The sequence below is a fragment of the Microcaecilia unicolor genome, chromosome 9, assembly GCF_901765095.1.
Source record: "Microcaecilia unicolor chromosome 9, aMicUni1.1, whole genome shotgun sequence".
In the NCBI taxonomy this organism is placed as follows: Eukaryota; Metazoa; Chordata; class Amphibia; order Gymnophiona; family Siphonopidae; genus Microcaecilia; species Microcaecilia unicolor.
Window position 1 is genome coordinate 179109302 of NC_044039.1, and position 26224 is coordinate 179135525.

The 26224-nt window shown below is 43.7% G+C and overlaps 1 protein-coding gene across 1 annotated transcript in view; it reads right to left on the reverse strand.

Annotated features, from left to right (window-relative positions):
* KCNH5 (potassium voltage-gated channel subfamily H member 5) overlaps positions 1–26224 on the reverse strand; it is a 308557-nt gene that overhangs the window by 257258 nt on the left and 25075 nt on the right. The window contains exon 2 of the mRNA XM_030215187.1: positions 15213–15336. Within this exon, the coding sequence (XP_030071047.1) occupies positions 15213–15336 (124 nt within the window). The remainder of the gene's footprint in view (positions 1–15212; positions 15337–26224) is intronic.

The window sequence follows — 26224 nt, forward strand, 5'->3', positions numbered from 1 at the left end:
ACTATACCACAATAGCACTAACTTCCAAGGAATCAAACAACAAGGGCTTACCTAGGAAAAGGCAGCACTGTAAAAACTGCAGTAGGTAGTACCTCAATACACCTATTGGGAAAACTAAACAAACTGAGGCCCTTTTAACTAAAGGGTTGGTGAGAAGTAATGGGCTTACCGTGCCAATTCAGAACTACTGCAGGAGGCCGGAGGTAGTTCCTACCCCCAGAATGCGCCATTTCTGACGCTACAAAAAAAATTTCTATTTTTGTAGCACGGGTGGTGGTAAATGCTCCCCCTCCGAAATGGCCGCAAAGTTAGTGGTTCACTTACCACATAGTCATTTCTGGTCAACAAAAGAAGTCTTTTACCCGCTGTGGTAAAAGGGGGCCTCAGCACACGTAAAAAACACACGCTGACACTAGTGTAAGCCCCCTTTTACTGCAGATTAGTAACGGGCCCCTGAATTTTTCCAGATCAATCCTACACAGAGATTCAGTGCTAACAGAATATCTGGCCTTTTTCACACACAGAGAACAAAGATAGACCTTCACTCAAGTATAGAATAAGTAACCACAAACTAAAAATAGAAATATGTAGACAAAAATTAAACTGAACCCACCCCCCCCCAGGAAGCCAGACTGCATACAGTGCAACACCACAGAAAGAGAAACAATGATATATCCCCTGTACTGTACAAAATATAAAGATGGCTGATGTAAATTTCAAAAAAACAACATATGGTACTCACTAAATTAAAAATTGATAAATTAAAAATAAAACAAACCCCCAAAAATAAGGTGATACCTGGACTAAATACATTTTTTTACTCATTTTTTGTCATGTTTTCAAAGCTGGAACTAGGTTTGTGAGCCCTTGGACCACTGCCGAGGAGAGGCAGGCAAAACCACCCTACACCAGATGCAAGGCAGAATTCTGACAAACAGTGAGACTTCACCTGCACTTAGCTGCCCTTCCCCAGGAGTTGAGCCCCTGGCTCTAGGCGGCCATCAGGACTTACTGGACAGGGCCGGGACTGGATATCAGCTAGGCAGCACAGGGACTGAGGGTCAGAGGGGAAAGGAATGAACAAGGGCAAAAGGCAGGAAACTGGGCTAGGACTCACAGACAGACAATACAACACAAGGCAGGGAGTGGACAAGCTAGGGGACAGAGACTGAAAGCTGCAAGCAGCCACTAACACAGAAAACAAGTATGGATAGACAAGGGCCAGAATTAGAAGCTGCAAGCAGCCACTGAATCAGGGAACAAACACAGACAGACAAAAGACAGAACTGAAAGCTGCAAGCAGCCACTGAAGACAGACAACACAGACAACCTAAGAACCACACAAAGAACTACAACCAAGGAACAAGGCTCAGAAACAAACAGTCCTAAACTAAACTACACACAGACTAACTAGAAACAAACAAGAATCACAAGCAAGAACCCAAACTAAACAGAAGTGCAGTAAGCACCAACAAACCAGGGCCTAAGGCGATGCAAGGCAAAGCAGAGAGGTTTCAAATGGCTAATAAGCCCAGCAGCAGCTGAGGCTCACCTGCAGCAATCACCAGGCAACTACGGGTGCTGTGTAGGTCCAAACAAAACAAGCAAGTCTGGCAGCCCGGAAGATCCAAACCAGACTGAAATCTGGAACAGGTGACAGTAACCAGACAGTCCATTACAGCCACCAGGTTTGGCCACCAGGTGGCGAGAAGGAGAGCACGAAACATGGGCACAACCATGACATTTTTAACAAATTTTCAGGGGCCAAGACCACCTCCTTCAAATCAGGATATTTTGGTTATCAACTTATTCTGGGGTCCCTTTACCAAGCTGTAGTAAAAAGTGGCATTAGCGCACCCTTATATGGGTCTTTCCTATGCGCTAAGACCATTTTACCGCTTTTCCATTTTTTTTTAATTAATGACCATGCACTAATGTCATTAGCATGCAAGCACTAACAAAAACGTAGCATGTGAGCCCTTACCACTACCCATTTTGAAGGCGGTAAGAGCTTACATGCTAATCCTGAGTTAATCAGTTAGCACGTGGCAATGCAGCTGTGCTGATTCATGCTCACGCCTAGTTTCTGTCCCCCAGACACACTAAATCTGATTTAAAAAATTCAGAAAATTTAACATGTGGTTTGCATGTGCACATTTGGAACTTATCAAAATATGCCTCAGAGTGTTCCAATATAAGCACTTTTAAGATGTGGTAAGCACCTCCTAGTGCTTACCATAGCATAGTAAAAGGAGCCCTTTATGTTTTTTGTTTTATTAAAGTGAACTAACATGGCTACCACACTACTTCATCCTAATCTTTAAAAAAAAAAAAAAAAAAAAACATTCTTTTTCTGCATTTGTTTTCTAGCAATGCCATTTAATTTTTCTGATTATGTAGGTCCTAGTCTTTAGTTACTGCTTTCCTCTCTACTGTTAACTCGCTTTCCAGGTGAGATAAGAAACGTGAACTTAAATGAACTGGTGTTCGAAGAACTAAGAACAACATCGGTAGCAAAACAGAAGCATTCCCTTCCCTTCCATGGGTTAGTTATCCTCCCAAACTTCCAGTACTCTCATTCCCCCCCCCCCCCCCCCCCCAATATTACTCCCTCCTGTAACACCATTTTTATTTATTTATTTTAGTTACATTTGTACCCCACGCTTTCCCACTCATGGCAGGCTCAACGTGGCAGACAATGGAGGGTTAAGTGACTTGCCCTGAGTCACAAGGAGCTGCCTGTGCCGGGAATCGAACTCAGTTCCTCAGTTCCCCAGGACCAAAGTCCACCACCCTAACCACTAGGCCACTCCTCCATTAGCAATCATTTGCTCCTTCAGTTCACAATTAGGGCTCAGGCCCACCCAACAGTAGTACACATTTAGCTTGCCCAGACTTCCCCTTGATGGTAACAAAAACACTTCTCTCCACGATAGTTTTCAGCACATGCTTGCTGCAGACTGCCAAGGTGCAGAGAAACATTTTTCCACCAGCTGAGATATTTTTTTGGCGTTGGGGGGCGAACACTTGGTGCCCACCCACTTCTTGCCTAGGCCCACCCAAAATCTGCTGTCTGGCTACGCCCCTGCTACTGTGTTACACATATGGGGCTAAATTCTACATATGGCACTGTAAAACTTGGCCCTAAAAATAGAAACCAAGGCATATTCTATAAACCGTGCCTAACTTTAGAATACGCCTAAGGCCCATCCATGCGACCAAATCTAGTTGCAGGAATTTATGCCAAGTAAAACTTGGTGTAAATGCTTGCGACTAATTTAGGCATGGAGTAGGCGTATTCTATAACAGTGGCTAATTTTTAGTAACTCCCACATTGTAGGCAATGCAGTAAAAGCCAGCTGTGTTCACATCGGGCTCCCACATTTCAGGCTAAACAACACATTATTTATTTATTTATTGCTCAAATTCTTACATATTTCTGCTCAGTATATGTTAGGTCACTGGCCCTGAGGTTATTTTGAGTTTTCTTTCCTTCACTTAGTTTAATTTCATTGTTTTGACTGGATAAAAGCAACTTTGTCTCCCTGCACTCTACAAGCAAGCAACCTCTCCCTTTCCTGTGATGAGCTGGATCTACAACAACAAAAGAAAAAGCCTCCAGTGATGTGCATCTGCATCAATTGGATCATCAAACACCAGGATTCAGGAACTGCACAATGATGAAACCATAACTACAATTCCATGAGTTGAAGTTCATATCTTTAACCTACGTTATCTCTAAATTTCCGATATCCTGCTGAAGCTCCCCCTCAATTAATCTCACAGATGTGAAATACAGTCTTTAGATCGATGTCTCTAGTGAACAGAAGTGCCTGCTAGATATCAGATAATGGACTTTAAAACTATTTTATCTTGTGATATAAAACGTACAAAATATAAATAAAATAAGCACTTTACTGAATGACTGCGAATCTATCAGAGAATCTCAGCTTTCCTACTTCAAAGGGACTCAGACCCTCATCGTGCACTGTCTGTCTGTACAATTAACACTCTCCTGTTAATTGCAGCCAGGGGCGTATCTGTGTGGGGCCACAGGGGCCTGGGCCCCCACAGATTTCACCCTGAACCCCCCTACCGCCATCAACCCTCCCCCGCTGCCTACCTTTGCTAGCGGGGGACCCCAATCCCTGCCAGCTGAGGTCAGCTTCCACCTGCCGCTGCCTATAAAAATATTTCTTCAGCTGGTGGGGAACCCCAACCCCCGCCAGCCGACCCGAGGTCTTTAAAGTTCTTCTCTTCTTCGTCCTCCGTGGCCGTGCTGCTGTTGAAAGCTGTTGAATCCAGTTCGGAGTCTGATGTCGCAGCACATTGTACTTGCAGGACGTTGCTGCACGTACAACGTGCTGCAACGTCAGACTCCAAACTGGATTCAACAGCTTTCAACAGCAGCAAGGCCACGGAGGATGAAGAAGAGAAGAACATTAAAGACCTCGGGTCGGCTGGCGGGGGTCCCCCACCAGCTGAAGAAATATTTTTAAAGGCAGCGGCAGGTGGAAGCGGACCTCAGCTGGAGGGAGTTGGGGTCCCCCGCCAGCAAAGGTAAGCAACAACAGCGGGGGAGGGTTAGCGGCGGGAGGGGGGTGGAGAGAGTCGTTGGTGGCGGGGGGGGGTCTGGCAATGGTGGGGGGGGGGTCGGTGAGGGGGAGCTAAAATGTGCCCCCTCCTTCTGGCTCCCCTACCGCCGGAGTCCAGATACGCCCCTGATTGCAGCCAAAGACAAACTAGCTTTTGTTAAAAACTGAATAGACAGAAAGCTCTGAAACCTCACTTACTTACTTGGGGATTCAAGATGGCCGCACGTCTGAGGCGCTAGCAGGCTACACTTCATAGCGCTCTGAAAAAGAAAAATCCTTACGAGATGCCGAAGAGACGGGGCCGACCTACCTCCAATGCCCCGCAACGGCAAACTCCTTCCTCGCAAGACATCCGCTCATTTTTTCAGATAGCGTCGATTCCAGCTACATCGGTGCTATCGGTGTCGGAAGGCAGCCCGCTGACTTGCGCCGGAGCAAATGGAGGCCCGGAAGCTTCTCTTGGGCTAGAGCTAACGCTCAGCCCCGACATAAGGAAACCACCTCCACAACCTGCAGGACACAGCACACCAACTGAGGCGTCTCTAAATTTGCTTCCCCAGAGCGGTGTAAGTGAACAGAGACGGGAGAGATTGGATTTGAGCGTTAGTGAGCTGAAAACCCAGATGGGAACGCCGACAACACCTGTGTCATCTAAAGTGGAGGAAGCTGATAGTCTGAACTTGGAGCAAACATCGGAGAAAGAGGTACTATCCACATCATTTTCTTTCAATATGAATAAGCCAACAGAAGTAACACTAGACTCTCTCTGGACATTAATAGTTGATTTAGGGAAATCACTTTCCACACAGATACAAAAATTAAATCAGGATATGTTGATTCTTGAACAAAATTTCCCTCTAAACCCAACTCTCCTTTTCTCCCATTCTGTATCTCTGTGGATACACTCTCATCCCCCCTGTCTCATCAGCTCGTAACCTTGGGGTCATCGTTGACCCCTCTCTTTCTTTCTCTGCACATATCCAACTGACTGCTAAAACATGTTGTTTCTTTCTCTATAATATTACCAAAATATGTCCCTTCCTTTCTGAGCACACTACCAAAACCCTTACCCACATTCTTATCAGCTCTCACTTAGACTACTACAACTTGCTTCTCACAGGGCTTCCACTAAGCCATCTCTCTCCCGTTCAATCTATTTAAAACTCTGCTGCACGGCTTATATTCCACCAGTGTCGCTATGCTCTTATTAGCCCTCTCCTCAAGTTGCTTCATTGGCTTCCTATCCGTTTCTGCATACAATTTTACTATCATGTTTACCCAAGATCCTTCTGTAATACTAAATGTTTATTTCTTATACTTCTCCACCATTCATGATGTATTGTAAGCCACATTGAGCCTGCAAAGAGGTGGGAAAATATGGGATACAAATGCAATAAATAATAAAATACAAAAGTTTTAGACTCAAGTTGAAAAGCTAGAGCAATCGGATAAAGAAATGACTATGGAAGTTTTAAAAAAATCCAAATTCAGCAAGAGACAATGATGAGAGATCTGGTTTCCCTGAGAAGAAAAACGGAAGCTCTAGAGAATTCTGCCAGGCGTAACAACCTCCGCTTCTTAAATTTTCCAAAACAGTTGACGAAAACTCCTAGAGAAATGTTAAAGAAATACCTAATGGAGATATTTGATGTAAATGAAGAGGTCGTCCCCCCCCCCCCCCCCCCCCCCTTTCTCTCAGGTTTACTATTTACCTTTATTAAATCAAGAGAATCAGAAACAAGATCTGAACATAACTGATATACTTGAATCTTCAGATAAATGACCCAGTTATTCCAACATCACTGATTGTGACGGTAGCATTACCATCAGACAAGCTTTGGCTAATGAAAATGTATTTTAAAAATAAGGACAAAATGTTTCTTGGTCAAAAAATACAGATATTCCCAGATATCTCTAAGGAAATGCAAAGGAGACAAACAATTTCTTTTGATGAAACCTGGTGTGCTTCAGCTTGGAGCAATATTTTTTCTTAGATATCCATGCAAGTGTGTGGTGAAATACCAATCCTACAAATACGTATTTTTTGACCCAGCTCAGCTAACAGCTTTCTTAGTTTCTAGGCAAAATAGAGAGGTTTGAAAATGTTATCTTTCCTGTGATATAGATATATAGCACTGAAAAAAGTGTAACCTGCAAACCCCTCAAACTAAATCCTTAAAATGTTACTTGTATATTACTCCATTTTCTAGCATCTTGAAACACAAAATTGTGGACCTGAGTGAGAAATCTTGTTTTGTTCTTTATTTTCTCTTATTACCTTAAAAATAATAATGCAAGATGTATCACTTTTCAAACAAGTTAATACTCGATTGTAATTATAAAATTGTTATAAATTAAAAAAAAAAAAAAAAAACCTCACTTACTTTAATACAAAAATCTGCTCTGGCCAAATAAATCAATGATCTTCATACACCCTAATAATCTGAAAGAAGAAGATACAACAGCCTCAAGAAAAGCAATGTTTTCCGACTTGAATAAAGGAGATCTAAAACAAGCACAGCTGCTTTACAAAAACTGCTTAAGATCAATTACTCTGCTTTGTCTCAAAAATACATGTCCTACTCAGCTAATCTCCCCCCTCTCCATTGCCTGCAGTAATTCCAAACTGGCAACTTGAAAAAGAGAACTCTGTGCTTTTAACCATTCTTCAAACAGCAAAGAAAGGAAATTGTCAAATCAGACAGAGAGCGACACCACAACCTGTCCAGAGGAACTAGCAGCAAAATTAGTGGGAAAGCTGTCCTCATCACGCGGAACGACTAGACCATGCAGATCAACAGAGCAGTCTGGTGCCAGCGGACCAGAGCAGGCAGACGCGGATTGGCAGTGCAGTCAAACATCGGCATACCACAGCGCGCTCCAGCCCAGAAGGATGGCGTAGTCTCACGCTCACCACACTCACTGACAACCAGCCGAGGAGTCAGCACAGCGGTGCGCCCCGAAGTTATGGGAACACTGGATGCAGATGAACTGCGAAAGGTGAGCTGCTACTGGTGGTCACGGTCCGTGCCCTGCAAGAGCCCAGTTATGGACGGCCCACCACCCGCACTGCAGGCACCCTACATAAAGTTGCAGGCACCCTATTCGGAGCTGCATGACCCACCATTGAAGAATGGCAGCCCAGAAACAAGACTTCTCACCTGGAGGTGATGCAGCAAGTACGTGGTCTCTTCGCTGCTCCTCTTGGCTGCCACAATTAACCACAGCATCCTCCACTCTCAGAGCAAATAGTTTGCTGATCGGAGCACCAAACTACTGAAAAAAAAGGTATTCTTCTCCAAATGGTGTTGTTCCCCAAGCCGCCTGAGGCACCAAACAGCCCAATTTAAAATCTATTCCTTCGATCACGCAGCTCACATGCTGCATACCTAGTAAGACACTCTTGACGTGATCTTCCCACCTAATTATTCACTGCTGCAGCCAGCCACTCATAGCTGAACACTTTTGCCTACCACCTATTGTGGCAACACCACTACAATTAATTTTTCAGCCTTGCTTGTTCTTTCTCAGGGTAATTCTATTGCCACAAGCACTACATTGAGTAGCAACTACTCTATAACACATCGAACTTCCACTGGTCATTTATCCTTTAGACTTGATCCTTACTGAAGGACATTTTTCTCTGCTGCGGATATTGTTTTCATGTACTAGCTACCTTTTCTCGGCTCATTCACTGATGCAGGCAAACTCCCAGCCAAGGTAAAACAAAACAAAAAAAAAAAACAACCAGCCCCATGCCGCCATCGGACAAGGCTGCGGGGTCGGTAAAGGAGCCGGTGGCAGAATCTGTTGAGGCTCGAGAGCAGGTACCGGGCTGCCAGAAGACCAACGCATCGGCACCTCCTGAATAGAGGCAGAGCGATCCTCTTGGTGCCGACGCTCCTCGGGTGCCGATTCCCGCAACGCTCAGGAGCTCCCGGCATCATGTGTCGAAGGAGAACAATGACGGTGCTTCTTTGCCTTCGCTCGACGCCCGTCATCGAGACTCCTCGGTACCGATGAGGACGTGGAATCCTCACACCTCCTCAGGGCCGGGTCTGACAAAGGTCGATGCCTCACTGCTCCCAGCACGAATTGGTCTTTCAGCAGCCATTACCTCCGCTCCGATGTCGATGCCGCTGACCTCAGTACCGGTCGACGTCGAAGGACCGTACCGAGCCCCAAAAAGCTTTTCTCGTTGGGCTTCTTGAGACGCTTGGGTCTGTTTCTTCATACGAAGACACAGACTGCAAGCGGCTGGGCTCTGGTCGGGCCCAAGGCACTGGATACACCAGACATGGGTACAACGTTTGAAGCCGCTGGGAGTCTTCGATGACATGGAAGGAAAAACTGCTTCGGCGAAATCAAACGACACGATTGTGCCTGTTAAAAGAAAAAAGGCACAAAAATAAGGGAAAAAACCCAGACCGCGCAGCCTGAAGCCGGCCACGTCAAAAAAGAAAGGAAACTTTAAAAGGAAGAAAAACTAACAAAAGTAAAGGAACTTTCTACTTTTTTTTTTTTAAACAATAAAAGAAAAAAATTGAAGAAACGAAGACTCGCTCCTGGGCCTGAGAGGAGCAGTGAAGTAAACACAACAACTCAAAGCGGAGAAAAAACAACTGAGAGAACACGTTCACGCGACGGGCGGGAAATCGGTCCACGCACACGCGCCAGAAGACTCTAGCAAAACTTTGTTTTATATTTTGCTCGCAAAATGCCGATTCCTAAGCCAACGCTGACGTCGACCCAGCCTGCTTGTCCTCGGAGAATACACAAATCCTCCTCCACAGTAGAATCTGTCACTAAACACACATCCTCAACAATCGAAATCCTGGAATGCAAAATCACAGACAAAACACTCACTGACCAACTATGCATGGCATTATTCAACCACCCTCCAGGAAGCTGGACAAATGCCCAAGATGATTTCACAGACTTTGTATCAAACATCTGCACCAATCACCCAAATCTATATAAATAATTCTCACCTCCAATTCTGAAGCTCACTGTGTGGCAGGGAAAAACTGAAGCCCTGTACTGTTGTAGGCTGTCAGCACCACTCACTCTCACTCATACACTCGCCCTCAGCCACGCCCCATCCAGACATAATTCGCAACCCCAACATTCTAATGAAGCCCCCAAGCTCCACCCACTTCCGTGAAGGGTTCGTAAATTCATGGTAGTGAAGCCTTTCCACTGCCCATGTCCTTCTGTCACGCCCTCGTGTCGAACGTGATGACGTCGAGGGCGGAACAATTTCGGGGAACGAAATGAACGCGAGAAGAGAAGTTCGCCTCCATCAGCAGAGGTAAGCATCGGTTTCGGGGGACGTTTTACGGACGAATGGCTGGTGTCCACAGGGTCGCGACACGGGGGGGCCAGGCAGTAACGCCAAGGGGGGGGGTTCAACTCGGTGGGAAGGGCGTGAACGGGGCCGAAGAAACGGAGGGACAGAGGGGGGTATGGAACGCGGCAGGGAGGGAGAATGGGTGGGGATTTCCCTTGCTAGCACCCATTTCATTGCGTTTCGAAACGAGCCTCTCTTACTAGTGTCCTAATAAGTGACATAAACCTGCTCTTAGAAAAACACGACGACACAACCAGAACACTAATGAACTTCATAAACCAATGGAACTTCACAACAGCACAAGCAGTCTCATCGCACACAAAAGGACACCAACTAGATATGCTAGCCCACAGATTCTCAGTGAGTAAGAACCACATACTAACAAATCACACATGGGAAAAAGTACCATGGTCAGACCACAGCAAGATCACTTTCACACTTCAATGGAAAGAAAATGGCAAGAAATGAGAACCAAGAACCCAACACACATTCACAACCAAAGGAAAAGTAGACAACAACAACAATAAATTAACTGAATGACATACCACCTGAGGATAAACACTTCAAGAAAATGGGATGAAACAAGTGAAAAACATACTAAACCAGTGGTTCCCAGACGTGGTCCTGGAGGCATGCATGCAAATATCTCTCATGAATATTCGTTGTGGATATCCTAAAAACCTGACTGACTGGGGTGCCTCCAGGACCAGGTGTGGGAATCACTGCACTAAACAAAATAGCACCACTCAAAACAAAAATCAGAGAACAACCATGTCTCTGGTTTAATGACAAACTACTACACATAAAGAAACTGTAGGAAACTCAAGAGAGCATGGGCCAAAAACAAAACAGATGCAAACAAAACCATATGGATAAAAGCCATAAGAACATACACAAACAGCATTAAGAAAGCAAAAGCAGAACACTACAGTACAAATACGAACCTCGACCCAGACCAATGCAAAAAATATATTTAGACTCATGAACAAACTACAGGAAACCCAGAACATATTGGCGACAACTGAAATACCACCATTGCAGGCGAGCTTGCACAATACTTCAAAAACAAAATAACAAACACAAGATCAAACCTTGAAAAACCACTAATAAACATCACAGACTACCTATAAGACTGCGAAACTCACGACAATCACACCACAGCAGACAGACTATGGACCACCTTCAAACCACCCCAACTAGACATAGTAAAGACACTATTGACAAAATACGCACATGCATACTGACTACTTGACAAATGCCCCAACTAAATGATGAAAAACCCACCAGACTGGTTCATCGAGTACCTCACCAAGGAAAGAGTATTACATAAGTAATGCCATACTGGGAAAAGACCAAGGGTCCATCGAGCCCAGCATCCTGTCCACGACAGCGGCCAATCCAGGCCAAGGGCACCTGGCAAGCTTCCCAAACGTACAAACATTCTATACATGTTATTCCTGGAATTTTGGATTTTTCCAGTCCGTTTAGTAGCGGTTTATGGACTTGTCCTTTAGGAAACCGTCCAACCCCTTTTTAAACTCTGCTAAGCTAACCGCCTTCACCACTTTCTCCGGCAATGAATTCCAGAGTTTAATTACACGTTGGGTGAAGAAAAATTTTCTCCGATTTGTTTTAAATTTACTACACTGTAGTTTCATTGCATGCCCCCCAGTCCTAGTATTTTTGGAAAGCGTGAACAGATGCTTCACATCCACCTGTTCCACTCCACTCAATATTTTATATACCTCTATCATGTCTCCCCTCAGCCGTCTCTTCTCCAAGCTGAATAGCCCTAGCCTCCTTAGTCTTTCTTCATAGGGAAGTCGTCCCATCCCCGCTATCATTTTAGTCGCCCTTCGCTGCACCTTTTCCAATTCTACTATATCTTTCTTGAGATGCGGCGACCAGAATTGAACACAATACTCAAGGTGCGGTTGCACCATGGAGCGATACAACGGCATTATAACATCCTCACACCTGTTTTCCATACCTTTCCTAATAATACCCAACCTTCTATTCGCTTTCTTAGCCGCAGCAGCACACTGAGCAGAAAGTTTCAGTGTGTTATCGACGACGACACCCAGATCCCTTTCTTGGTCCGTAACTCCTAACGTGGAACCTTGCATGACGTAGCTATAATTCGGGTTCTTTTTTCCCACATGCATCACCTTGCACTTGCTCACATTAAACATCATCTGCCATTTAGCCGCCCAGTCTCCCAGTCTCGTAAGGTCCTCTTGTAATTTTTCACAATCCTGTCACGAGTTAACGACTTTGAATAACTTTGTGTCATCAGCAAATTTAATTACCTCGCTAGTTACTCCCATCTCTAAATCATTTATAAATATATTAAAAAGCAGCGGTCCTAGCACAGACCCCTGAGGAATCCCACTAACTACCCTTCTCCATTGTGAATACTGCCCATTTAACCCCACTCTCTGTTTCCTATCCTTCAACCAGTTTTTAATCCACAATAGGACATTTCCTCCTATCCCATGACCCTCCAATTTCCTCTGTAGCCTTTCATGAGGTACCTTGTCAAACGCCTTTTGAAAATCCAGATACACAATATCAACCGACTCCCCTTTGTCCACATGTTTGTTCACTCCTTCAAAGAATTGAAGTAAATTGGTCAGGCAAGATTTCCCCACACAAAAGCCGTGCTGACTTGGTCTCAGTAATCCATGTCCTCGGATGTGCTCTGTAATTTTGTTTTTAATAATAGCCTCTACCATTTTCCCCGGCACCGACGTCAGACTCACCGGTCTATAATTTCCCGGATCTCCCCTGGAGCCTTTTTTAAAAATGGGCGTTACATTGGCCACCCTCCAATCTTCCGGTACCATGCTCGATTTTAAGGATAAGTTGCATATCACTAGCAGTAGCTCCACAAGCTCGTTTTTCAGTTCTATCAGTACTCTAGGATGAATACCATCCGGTCCAGGAGATTTGCTACTCTTCAGTTTGCCGAACTACCCCATTACGTCCTCCAGGTTTACCATGAAGTCAGTAAGTTTCTCCATTTCTCTTTGAAAAAGAGGTCAATTTCCAACAGACAAAGGCGACTTAGTACTCACACCTATCCCCAAAAACACTACCAGCAAGATCAGCAATATCACAAATTATAGTCCACTAGCCTCAATACCACTATTGACCAAAACGATGGTAGGTCTAGTAGCACAGCAACTAATGAAATACTTGACAAAATTCTCAATTCTTTATAAATCCCAATCAGGTTTCAGACCACAACACAGCACTGAGACAGTCATAACCACCCTGACAAGACATTACATATTACTACTACAATTCGACATGTCAAGTGTGTTCAACCTAGTAGACCACACCACACTAATGACACTGCTCGACAACAAAGGAATCAGCAGTGGAGTGGCAACATGGTTCAATGGCTTCCTAAAGATCAGATCCTACATTGTAAAGATGTCCAACGAAACAAAAGACTCATGGATCTCGGAGTGCGTGGTACCACAGGGATCACTAATACTGTTCATTGTAATAAGGGTTGCGCCACTCGGAAAAAAAACTGGAATTAATGGGTTTCAACCCATTTATATTATGCAGACAATGTCACCATCTTCATACCTTTCCAAAACAATATCACAAACATACAGGACAAAATAAAAAAAGGATTGAACCTCACGGAAGAATGGGCAACAACTTTCAACTCAAACTGAACAGAGACAAAAACAAATTCCTAGTATTAATCAGCCCACACAAACCTACATCCTACCAAAAATTCACAATCAACCAACCAACATATCAGATTGAAACAAAACTTAAAATACTAAGAATCATTCTCGACAAACATCTAAAACTGGACAATTGAATATCAGCAGTAACATCAAACTGCTTCAGAACACAATGGAAACTGAGAAGAATAAGAGACTATTTCCCTAGACAATCTTTCCAGATACTGATCCAATCAACGATACTACTGCAACTAGACTACTGCAATGCAGCATATGTAGGGTGCAAGGAAAACACACTAAAAATCGCTGCAAACAGTCCAAAACACGGCAGCAAGACTGATTTTCAAGAAATCAAAATACAAAAGAGCAACCCCACTGCTTGGCTACTAGTCAAGGCAAGAATATTTTTCAAAGTGTGCACCCTAGTCTTCAAGATACTATTGGGAATGACGCCCGAATATATGCTTAATATTATTGAACTATCCTCAAAAAATGCCAGCACAGTAAACAGAAAAATACCATCTACACAGCATGATTTAGCTACCAGGGTTCCAAATGGTGGAAATAGAAACCAAAAACCATAAGAAGCATCACAATCTCCTCCAATTCAGAAAAGAAATGAAAACCTAACTCTTCAAAAAATTCTAGAGCTAATCACAAAGATATCGCTGCCTTCCTTTCAAATCTACTTCTTCAAAAATTATATGAATAAACATCATGAAAATTCTACAACTGAACACAAAAAGCTATCATTACCTCCTTTTCAAATCTGTCTCTTCAAAAACTCTATGAACAACCACATGAACTATAGATGCGCTCTCCACATTGTACAACACTACTGTAACTCCACCAAAATGTAAATTATAAGCCACTTTGAACCAAAATTTGATTTTGGATAATAGTGAGATACAAGAATGCATAAATAAAATAAATAAATAAATCCACCCATTCCATGCTCATGTCCCCTTTTTGGCAGTGAGCTTTAGAATTTATGCGCCTCAAGTTATAGAATATGCTAAGCAAGTTGTGTGCATAAATTCTAATTAAAGCCAATTAGTGTCAATTGCCTGTTAATTGTTGATTAGCTTGTTAAGATAATTAAGTTGCACACACAATACAGAATATGATCTGAATTGCGAATACACAACTCATGTTGCACTATACCAGAATCTGGGGGATGATGGATGCACACCAGACTTGGGAGGTCCTTTTACGAAAGACACACTAGCGTTTTTATTGTGCACTAAAAATAAGCATGTGCTAAACGCTAGAGACACCCATATATTCCTATGGGTGTCTCTAGTGTTTAGTGCACGCTAAACATTTGCACACACTAAAAACACTAGTGCGCCTTTGTAAAAGACCCCCTTGTTTTTTAAAACATTAGATAAAATATATAATTGGAAAATCCACTTGATTTTGGGTTAGGTAGAGCTAGTGGACATTGACTATGCTAATATTTAGCTTGAGATATGCAACTCAGAGAACAGTTAGAAAATCAGGAGAGCCCTTATTTCAGCCCATGATTGCAGTTAATTCTCATGTAGAAAACACACCCACCTGCAGGTACTGCTCTTCTGCATGACGTCAGCTCTGTTATATCCAGAAAGTTTACAAAAACCGTCATTACTATAAACTACAGGCCAATCCACAATCTGTGCATTTCCAAGCAAGAAACTTGATTCTGCAAAAAAAAAAAAAAAATTTAATATTTAACATAAAGCCTTACAGTCATCTTGGAACAGAATCTTCTACATGATTTACATACTGGGTCTTAGAAAAGATGTTACATTAACTACAGTTTTTACATACAGCAGGAGCACACTCAAACCTTAAAGTTATCAAAACCTGCCACTCCATTTTAAATACATCTCAGCACATGTGCAACTTAGATTGTGATCCTAGTTAGTCAAGAATTAACTTTTGTCCCTGACTGTAAGTTGCTTTGAGCTTGGGATTTGGAAAAGATTAATAACAAATCTAAAAATCCAAATACAATTATATAACTACATGGTTTTGGATGCTCTTTCTTAGCTTGTTGTCTAATTCTGAAGTCATTTTTCTGAATGGTAGTAGAAGTCATACATGCCCAGTCTCATACCTGGTTGCATCTTTATTATGGTCTCCCTGATATTCACTGTAAAATTTGTAGCGATCTCTTCCACACACACACACCCCCACACCATATACTTCACTCCCCGGCACACCCCTCCCCTCCCCCCCCAAATCCCCTAACCCAATCCCAGCACACTGTCCTGACCTCAGCATGCTGACCATCACTCTCTTAACCCCTCGCCCAAAATCCACAATTCTCCCCTTACTTTGCAAAGAACCATCTTTTGCTTTGCGTTCCAATCATTCTCCTGCCAGGCAACATTCAGGGAATAGAGGAGGTGGTAAAATTAGTCCTGCCTGGACAGGGCACAAACATAAAAGCCACTCTAATTCAGCTTCCCCCCACCCCACTCCCAACACACACACACACTATCTCTTTCTCTCTCCCTCTCTCCAGACAGGAGGGGAGGAGGTATGGTTAGATGTTTAGTTGACATATTTTAACTTTAGGTATTTTACTGTATGTCCTGGTAATGTCCAGCTTCTTCATTGACATCTACTTACAACCATTCATGGTATTTATCAGAATATAAGAATAAATACTGTATTGTATTATATAGGTATTCCTAGGATGGACTGGAGCACAGATGCGATTTCTGTGCTAATTTTATTAAATATGCAGGTACGTGTGCAGAGTACATGCATACGTTTACACCAGCTTAGAGTATACGTAAATTATGTTTCAGTATTTGTTCACTCTTGGGGCTGGATCTGGGAGTCTATGTTACCTGTATAAAATAGGCACTTTTCCTGGCTTCTCCACTGAGAGCTCCATAAATGCAGGCTCTTTAATCATCCCTATTTACTAAAGCATACTAAGCAATTAACATGTACTGTTAAGTGAAGGCCTGAGCTAGCATTCGGCATGGTGGTTTGACAATGCACACTAATTCCTGAATTAACTGCCAAATGCAGAAAAAGAGTGGGAAATGGGAAAGGACTGCCTTACAATTAATACAGAAGCAGGTAAACTGATTCTGCATTATTTTCAAGCCAGCTAATGCACAGTAAGTATATTACCTCTGTGCTAACTGCAAGGGAAGACACTGTACACATCCCCAGCACTTAACATGGAGGCTTTACAGTTACCGCACATTAATTTCAGCAATCAATACAGGGTAACTGCAAATCTTACTGTTCAGTAAATACAGCCAAATGTGAGTTAAAGCTATTTAGAAACCAAGCGAACACAAATACAAAATAAAAACAATGAGAGAAGAAAGACCAAGTCTACAACATCATCATAAACTACATATTTCGCTTGTGTCAACTCTGGCCTCACTTGTAGTTCAACGATTGATCTTATACTTGTTTAGGAAAACAGTGCAGTTTAGTAAATAAATCCTATAACATGGTGTCATCAGGGCAAATGACTACATTTGTTTTAATCCTCTCTTCTGAATCACTGATTTATAGGTAAGTTTCTTAAACCAATACAAGTACACAATCTATTTAACACAACCAACAGCGATTTTATTGACACATGGGACACAGACATATGCACTAGTGGAATTGGAGAAATATTTAACTACAGAAGCAAGTGAGCACTTTGCTGAGATTCTCTCTCTCTTTCTCTCAGATAGGCTAACATATCCTTCAGCATCATATATGCCTGGCAACAATCAACCTAGTGACTAAAAAGCATACCAGATTTATGATTTTGGTGCTCATATGCAAGACCAGACATCAGATCCCAGAGTGTTTTGTTTTTTGTTTTTTTTTTGGGGGGGGGGGGGGGGGGGCTGAGAGATACCAAACACTGTAAAGCCATAGTTCCACAGTGATGCCCCTTTGAAGCAGCACAAGGCCCTAAAATAAATAGGAGCAGGCACCACTTTCGCCTAGGTGTTTGCTTATGTAGTCCACAGCTAATCCAGAACTACTGCTTACAGTTTTGCAGGGGTTCTCAACCCAGTCCTCAGGATACACATAGCCACTCAGGTTTTCAGGATATCCACAATGAATAAGCCCGAGGTAGATTTGCATACAAAACTCGCTCATGTATATCCATTGTGGATAGCCTGAAAATGGCCAGGTGTGACCCAAGGACTAGGTTGAGAACTCCTGTATCATTATTAAGATAAGACATAAAAGCCAACAGAAGAAAGAATCCTAAAAGGAACATCTATGATACCTCTTTGAAGTCCCAAGTACGTGGTTTAATGAGACATGGAGGGGCATTTCTGATATGATGTCCAGAATCCGAATAGCGAATATAGTGATTTTCGAAACAGCAAAACATTTTTTTTAAATGGCCACTTACTAGATGTTTTTGTGCTCTGTGTGGGTTTTTTGTTTTTAAACCAAAAAGTCCAAGTGAAAAACACAGAAAATCAAGCTAGTGGGATGTAGGAGAAGCCAGCATTCTTAGTAGACTGGCACCACAGACATTCCAGCAGAGTAGTGGGTCACACTAGGGGGCACTGCAGTGGACGTCACATAAAAGATCCCAGATACACATCTCACCATTACCCCCTTAGAGAGTTTTAGAGGACTCCCCTTATATTGTATGGGGAGCCCTCTAAAACCCACCAAAAACCAACTGTACCCAACTATACACCACTACAATAGCCCTTATGCCTGCAGGTGTTACCTATACGTGGGTATAGTAGGTTTTTGGTGTGCTGACACTTTCCACCACAAGTGTAACAGTTAAGAGTGGATTATGGGTCTGGGTCCTCTTCTCCACAGTGTACAGCACAGACCACCAGGCTACTCCAGGAACCTGCTTGATGATCTAATAGGACTGGCCATCTGAAGCTATCATAGAGGCTGGTATGTACTGTTTCTTTCACATCTTTGGGGGGTGGGAGGGGGGTCATTCCTTTATTCCTCCAGTGGTCGTCTGGTCATTTAGGGCACTTTTTGTAGCTTACTCATTATTAAAACAGGTCTAGCTCAAAACATCTTAGTTTTAGTCTTGTACGTTTTAGGTTTGTCCCATTATGGCAGAAAAATGTTCAAGTGTGCCCAAATCCTATTTCCAACACGCCCCCTTGTGATTTGGGCACACTACATATGAAATGCATAAATAAACGTCTGCAAAACAGGTTTCAAAAATAGTGATTTGAACATTTTGGCAAGCAAAATGTTCAAATGCTGCTTTATGCCGTTTTTCTCTTTTGAAAACGAGCCTCTTAATGGAAGAGAGAGGATAAGCTCAGGCCAAATACTGGATGATCTTGTAAGAGGCTAATATCAGGGCAGACTTGTCTGTATTTGATGAACTGGACCTGCTAGCTGGTCCTGGAAACCAATAACTGGGAAATGCCTGTGGAAGGAATTCTAACAGCTAATGGGATAAAGAACTTCTAGAAAATCTATGGGCAACAATAAATCCAGCCTGGAATTTGGAGGGGATGCTTGTCAAAACCTGCTACTACTATACAAATAATAATATAATATTAGCAGATAGAGAAGGAGCAACTCACTTAGCTACGGTCAGTACAAGGGTAGAAACCTCACCCGGCCCGGACACAGAAAGGATTGACAGATCGATAGCTCTTTCTCGATTCTGTGGGTGGTGGTGCATGGCCATTCCTAGTTGGTGGAGCGATTTGTCTGGTTAATTCCGATAACGAATGAGACTCCTCCATGCTAACTAGTTACGTGACCCCCGGCAATCCACAATTTCGGGAATAACATGTATAGAATGTTTGTACGTTTGGGAAGCTGCCAGGTGCCCTTGACCTGGATTGGCTGCTGTCAGGGACAGGATGCTGGGCTTGATGGGCCTTTGGTCTTTTCCCAGTATGGCATTACTTATGTAGGCTACTCTGATTAGCAACTTGGTCAAGCTGCACCTAGATGAATGGAGGAACAATTTAGCAGCCCAACAAAATATCACCACAAAGCCTAAAGTTGGCACACAGCAAATAAATGCTGCAGAAAACCTGGTACAGAAAAAGTGTGCCGTAATCTGGCATAAGCTGTCGTAGTGGAATGCTTCCTAGCCCAAAGCAAAGTGACAATAACCGAATCAGAATAGCACTTTTTCCTCAATCTTGCCCTCTCAAGAGACAAGCCGTAAGACCAAAGCTGGAGGGATCTTCCATCTGAACTGGGCCCTGATGTAGGAGTATGTCTGGCAACTGGAGGGGTGGTTCCGCCATCAGTTGAATCAAGTCTGCATACCACAGACAGGGTGGCCAATCTGGGGCCACCAGCCCCCGATGACGCCTGAATCAGAGCAGGGTTTCTGCGATTAAGGGTCATGGTGGGAAGACGTACAGGAGAACTGATTCCGGCCAGGGCTGCAGCAGAGCATCCAACCTTGCAGACTCAAATCCTTTTTTTCTGCTGAAGAACTTGACTACCATAGTATTCGCTCTGGTTGCCATCAGATCCATCTCTGGAATGCCCCACCATTTGCAGATCGGACGAAACACCTCGTTGCCAGCTCCCATTCTGCCAAATCAAGACGATGACTGAAAAAATCGACTTGAACATTGGTCTGTCCTGCAACGTGAGCCACAATGTGAGCCACCAACAAGCAAAGAATGTGACTTTCTGCCCACTGATGAAAGCCAAAGCCATGCTCTCTGTACCACTCTGGCGATTGATGTAGGCTACAGCTGTAGAGTTGTCCAAGAAGACTTGCACCGCCCGACCTTCTAGCAGGTGCTGAAAGAATCTGAATGCCTTCACCACCACCCTCTGCTCTAGGCGGTTGATGGACTATGTCGCCTCCAACTCTGACAAATGACCCTGCACAACTCGGTGGAGGCAATGAGCTCCCCACCCCATCTGTGACCACCACCACCCAATGCGAGGACGCCAACAGCATTCCAAGACAGAGGTTGGTGTTGCACAGCCACCAGGCCATGCCGCTTCTCACCTGTGGTAGCCTAGGGAAGCAGCGTAGACTGTCCTGGGAATCCAGCAACTAGTGGCACAAGAGTGTGTGCTGAAGTGAGCGCATATGCACTCGTGCCCACAGCACCACCTCCAGGGTGGCAGCCATCAAACCCAGCACCTGCACATAATCCCAAGCCAGAGGGCTCGGCAACTGCAACAGCCCGTGAACCTGATACAGGAGTTTGCACCTCCTGCTCTCTGGTAAGAGCACGCACCCCTGTGCTGTGTCGATCTGAACTCCCAGATACTCCAGGTTTTGGGAGGGAACCACGTGACTCTTGGGAAAATTGATCACCCAACAAAAGGACTGTAGAAACTCGATCGGTGGCCCACCGGCTACCCTGCTCTGACTCCACTCTGATTAACCAGCCATCGAGGTACGGATGCACCTTGACCCCTTCTTTCCACAGGAACACCACTGCTACCACCATCACTTTGGAAAACATGCAGGGAGCCGTGGTGAGTCCAAAAAGAAGGGCATAAAATTTAAAATGGCACCCTAGCACTGCAAACCGAAGATACCTCTGATGTGGAGGCCAAATCGGAATGTGCAAATATGCCTCCTTCAGATCCAGCACTGTCAGGAACCAGGGCCGGTGCTAGGGTTTCTGTGATTTGCCCATGCCCCCCTTTTCAGCCCCCAAGTTCCAGTTCCAACCCCAGCCCTCATCTACCCACCCTCTTCTCCCACAACAGCCCTCCTTTTCTTCCTGCTGCCTGCGTTTAAAACTTTTATTTTACCTCAAGTCGCAGCAGCGATGGCAGTAGTGAAAGCAGCAAGCTCACCTCCAGCCTGCCCTTCCCTCTCAGTGTACCGCCCTTGCGGAAAAAGAAAATTACATCAGAAGGGGTGGGACACGTCACACGCACAATCATTTACCTTCATGAGATCGAGAACCGGCCTAAAGGAACTTCCTTTCCGAGGTATCACAAAGTAAATAGAATAGTGTCCACCTTGGTTGGTGGCACCAAAACTATCACCCCGATCTCTAGCAAAGTCTGCAACTTGGCCTCCACTGCTGCTCTTTTGGTGGCTGTTGTGCACAGAGACTCCAAAAAGGATTATCCGACATGAGATGAAAATTAGAGTCTGTAGCCGTCTCTGATGAGATTGAGGACCCGCTGATCCAAAGTAATTTTGGCCCACTCTTCGCAGAAAAGGGTCAGCCGACCCCCCCCCCCCCCCCATGTGGAGGAGTCGCCTAGTGGTTAGTGCAGTGGACTTTGATCCTGGGGATCAGAGTTCGATTCCCACTGCAGCTCCTTGTGACTCTGGGCAAGTCACTTAACCCTCCATTGCCCCTGGTACAAAATAAGTACCTGAATATATATATGTAAACCGCTTTGAATGTAGTTGCAAGAACCTTAGAAAGGCGGTATATCAAGTCCCATTTCCCTTTCCCATGTGAGGAACCGAAGAGCAGACTCGCACCCCATCATTGGGAGAAGCACCCTAGAGCACTCAGTCTGGCCGAAGCTCCGGCTGCCTGCTTATTAGTCCGATAAGGACAACTGCTGCTGAAACCTGGGAGGCTGAAAGGCCATTGAAGTACGATAGGGGCGATAATGAACCTCGAGGTACTGCTCCTAGACCCTGACTTAGGTCTATCCTCTGGAAGTCACTGGTATTTGGAATCCCCCATATCCTTCACAATTTTCTCAAGATCTTCACCGAACAGCAACTTACCCTGAAAGGGAAGTTTCATAAGGCGCTGCTTGGATGCCATGTCTGCCGACCAGTGGCGCAACCACAACAGACAGCGGGCAGAAACCATCAGAGCCATTTGCTTAGCAGACGCCCAGACTAAATCATAGAGAGAATCAGCCAACTAAAAAAGACCAGACTCCATTCGGGAACCAGTTACCAAAGTGGAGGCCAAATCCCGGTCCTGCTCCATTCCCTGCTGAAGCCTGAAGAGAGATATGCCCTGGCTGCATAAGAACTACAGATGGACACTTGTAAAGCCAATGTCACCACTTCAAAAAGATTGCTTAAGGGAGGCCTCCAGCTGCCGATCCTGCATGTCCTTGAGTGCCACTCCCTCCCCCCCTTCCACCGGAAAAGTAGTCTTCTTGGTGACTGCCATCACCAAGGTGTCTACCTTAGGCAAGGAAAAAGTGTCCACTGTAGCAGCACTTACTTGGTAGAGATGGGCCCCTCGCCACCTTGAGCCCGCAATCTGGATCAGACAACTAGGTGGAAATTAACTCCTGAATGGACTCGTGAATACAAAAGGCCTTAAGAGGGTTTCCACATACGTACCACCTTCACATTGATGGAATAAGCCACTTGCATCTCCGGGTCCTCTTTATTCAAGGCTTCCAAGGCCTCTTAAATGGAAGACGACAGTTCATCCCTGTGAAAAATCTGAACCGCAGTCGGATCATCGTGTTTGCCCTGGAGGAGCTATCCCTCCTGCACCTCCTCCAACCTGGTCAGGCAACCAGAGTATCCAGAACCTGCCAGAATGGACAGAGGAAGAGAACGGGGTCCTATACACAGGAGAGGAGCATGGGTGAACACAGGAAGCACTCCCATTTACATGTGTAACATTACATGTACACTTGCCGCATTACATGACCAAGCTTATGCCAGCCTTATGGTTGGTATAAATGTGGATCCTAAATGCTCAGTGTGCTGATACTGGTTTATACTAGTGTTCTACAATGGAATCTAGGCTCCTAAGTTCTGTTCTAGAACAGGCTGCTACTACCAGCATTTGAGGCATTCAATAGAGGTTCCCAGTTATAGAATTGCCCCCCATTGTGTTTAATCCATTTTTTTTTGTACTTATCTATTTTGGGTTACCACCAATAAAGGTGCTTTTATGCAAAGACACCCTGGTAGCCAGTTTCTACACTTCTTAATGCATTCCCCTCCCACCCCCAACACACACACCCTTTACTCTTGATGCACTAGTCATTTTTACTGTTTGGGATTTATAAAAGCCTGTGTTTTGTTCTTTTTATACAACACCCCCTCATTCCCTTAAGCAAGAGCTATAGCCACAAATGTACACCTCATCACAGAGCAATAGCTTCTGCACTTTCACTATCAATTAAGCACTAATGAGTCCATGAACAAGAAAGTTCAGATGTGCAGTGTGTATATCATTTAAATGAAGTTTAATGTAAGTTTAATTACTTGCTACATTAGTCTCTAATCAGTTACAATAAAGAAGCAAACTGTAGAGTAATAAGTAACCCTCTCTTCCTTGCTTTATGCTATAACTATAATAAATCTAAATACCATCAATTACAATTAAGATGTTATTTTCATTCTAAACATACAATTACATAGTGTCCAAGAAAAATAGATGAAAATGATGTCTCTTACAGGATTTCTTTTCAACTTAAAGGATTTTTTTTTACTTCTTTTAATTGCTCTGTGGCGGGTAACATGAAATGTAATCAATTGCAGCCTGTGTGATTGATTGTGAGAGATTTCAGAAAACCTTAAAAAGCCGGCTGTTCCCTGGAAAGAGTGCTGGTGATTGAGGAATTTGATTATGTAGTTGGGGATGGGGGGGGGGGGGGGGGGGGTGGAGAGAAGAACTGACATTTTCTGATTTGTAATTTTTGGGGTATAATGTTTTATTGGATATAGGAAGGAAGAAGGTTGGCATAAGCAAGGTTGGGTTGTTGGTTTTCTTTATAGACCATTTTGGTTTTATTAACTTGATACATAAAAGCTTTATAAGATTTCCATATAGAAAATAGTTTCTTTTCTACTATGCTTCAATGCCTCTACAAATAACCACTATAATCGCTACAGCATTGTACAGGGACCGACTATACAGTGATCCTCATATAACCTTAGTTAGCTACAACTGATTTTGTTACACGTGAAGTATAATTGAAAACGCTCTCGCAGCCACAAATCTCGCATGGGTCCATGTCAGGGTTCCACCCACCATCATCCGCGTGGACCTGACGTGGACCCATGCGAGATTTGTGGCTGCGAGAGCGTTTTCAATTATACTTTTGGTTTGACTGATTCCCTTTCTGATGACGCAATGCGAAGCTTGGCCAGAGTAAAAGGGAAATGAAGTTTTGAAGCTGTGAACATGGTGTTGGAAGAAAGGAATATACGATAAGTCTGAATTTAAGTACAACCTATCCTCAAGGGAAGTAGAACTTTTATGTACTTTCCTAACTATTGCATGTATGCTGTGAAGAACTATGTAAGTGTGTATTAGAGGATATGAGCATATTTGCATCACCATACTCTGGGAACTACATATTGACAATGGGCAGGTGTCTCTGTTGATTAGTGAATTAAGCATTGTTCTGCAAATCTCCCTATGTTTGTGTATGATTACATTTCTGTACTCTCATGTAGGATATGGGTATGTAATAAGCTACAGTAAACAAAACAGCGAAGATGACTAACAAAAACAAAAACTAAAATTAAAACTAAAAAGCAAAATAATGTAAAAACATCAACATCTGAAAATAATCATAAAATATGTATTTAATATAAAGATTAAAAATTACATAAAAAAGACGACACCTTGGATGTAAAAATTAAGAAATCAACTTTATTAGCCAAACGATAGCAGGGAGAAATGGACTCGACACAGCTGTGTTTCGGCCGTACTGGCCTGCGTCAGGAGTCTTCTCACCGTAGGTTGATAATTAATTCTATCCAATAGTTAAAGCAATATATGTATCTATTTATTGGTGCTGTAGCATTAAGTCATGCTTGAAAAAGTCGAGCAGAGAAAATCAGAGCAGCGTCTCTAATCAGTGAAACTCTTTCTTCCATAAACAGCGGAGTATCCACTCCATTCCCAGATGTTCCCTCGGCAGCCAACCGCGGTCCTTCTCCGGGATTTTCCTCTGTGAAAACCGAACAGAAATAATTGTTTAGCACGTTCATTTTATCTTCATCACTCTCCACATAGCCATTCTCATTATCTTTCAGTCTCGCAATTCCATTCCTATCTCTTCTCCTTTCTCCAATATATCTGAAAAAAGTCGTCACCTCTCTTTACATCTTTAGCCATTTTTTCTTCCGCTCATGCTTTCACTAGCCTTATTTCCCTCTTCACTTCTTTTAGTTTAATCCGATAATCTTTTCCGTGATCCTCTCGTTGCATTCTTTTGTATTTCTTAAACAAAGCCTCTTTTGCTCTTATTTTTTCAGCTATTTGTTTGGAGAACCATATAGGCTTCCTGCTTCTCTTGTTTTTGTTTACTTTCCTCACAAAAAGATCAGTCGCCATATTTATAGCAGCCTTTAGCTTGGACCACTGTTTTTCCACTTCTACTCCTCCTTCGGGTATTTCCCCATTTTAGCAAAATCAGTACATCTGAAATCCAGTACTTTGAGTTTTGTGCATCCACACTCCACCTTCGCCCTTATATCAAACCACATGGTGTGATGATCACTAATACATAGGTGGGCACCCACCGGATATCTGAAACACTACCTCCATTGGTGAGCACTAGATCCAGCATCGACCCTTCCCTCGTGGGTTCCGTCACCATCTGTCTGAACAAGGCACTTTGACAGGCATCCACAATCTCCCTACTTCTTTCCAATTCCGCAGACGGGATGTTCCAATCCACGTCAGACAAATTGAAATCTCCCAACA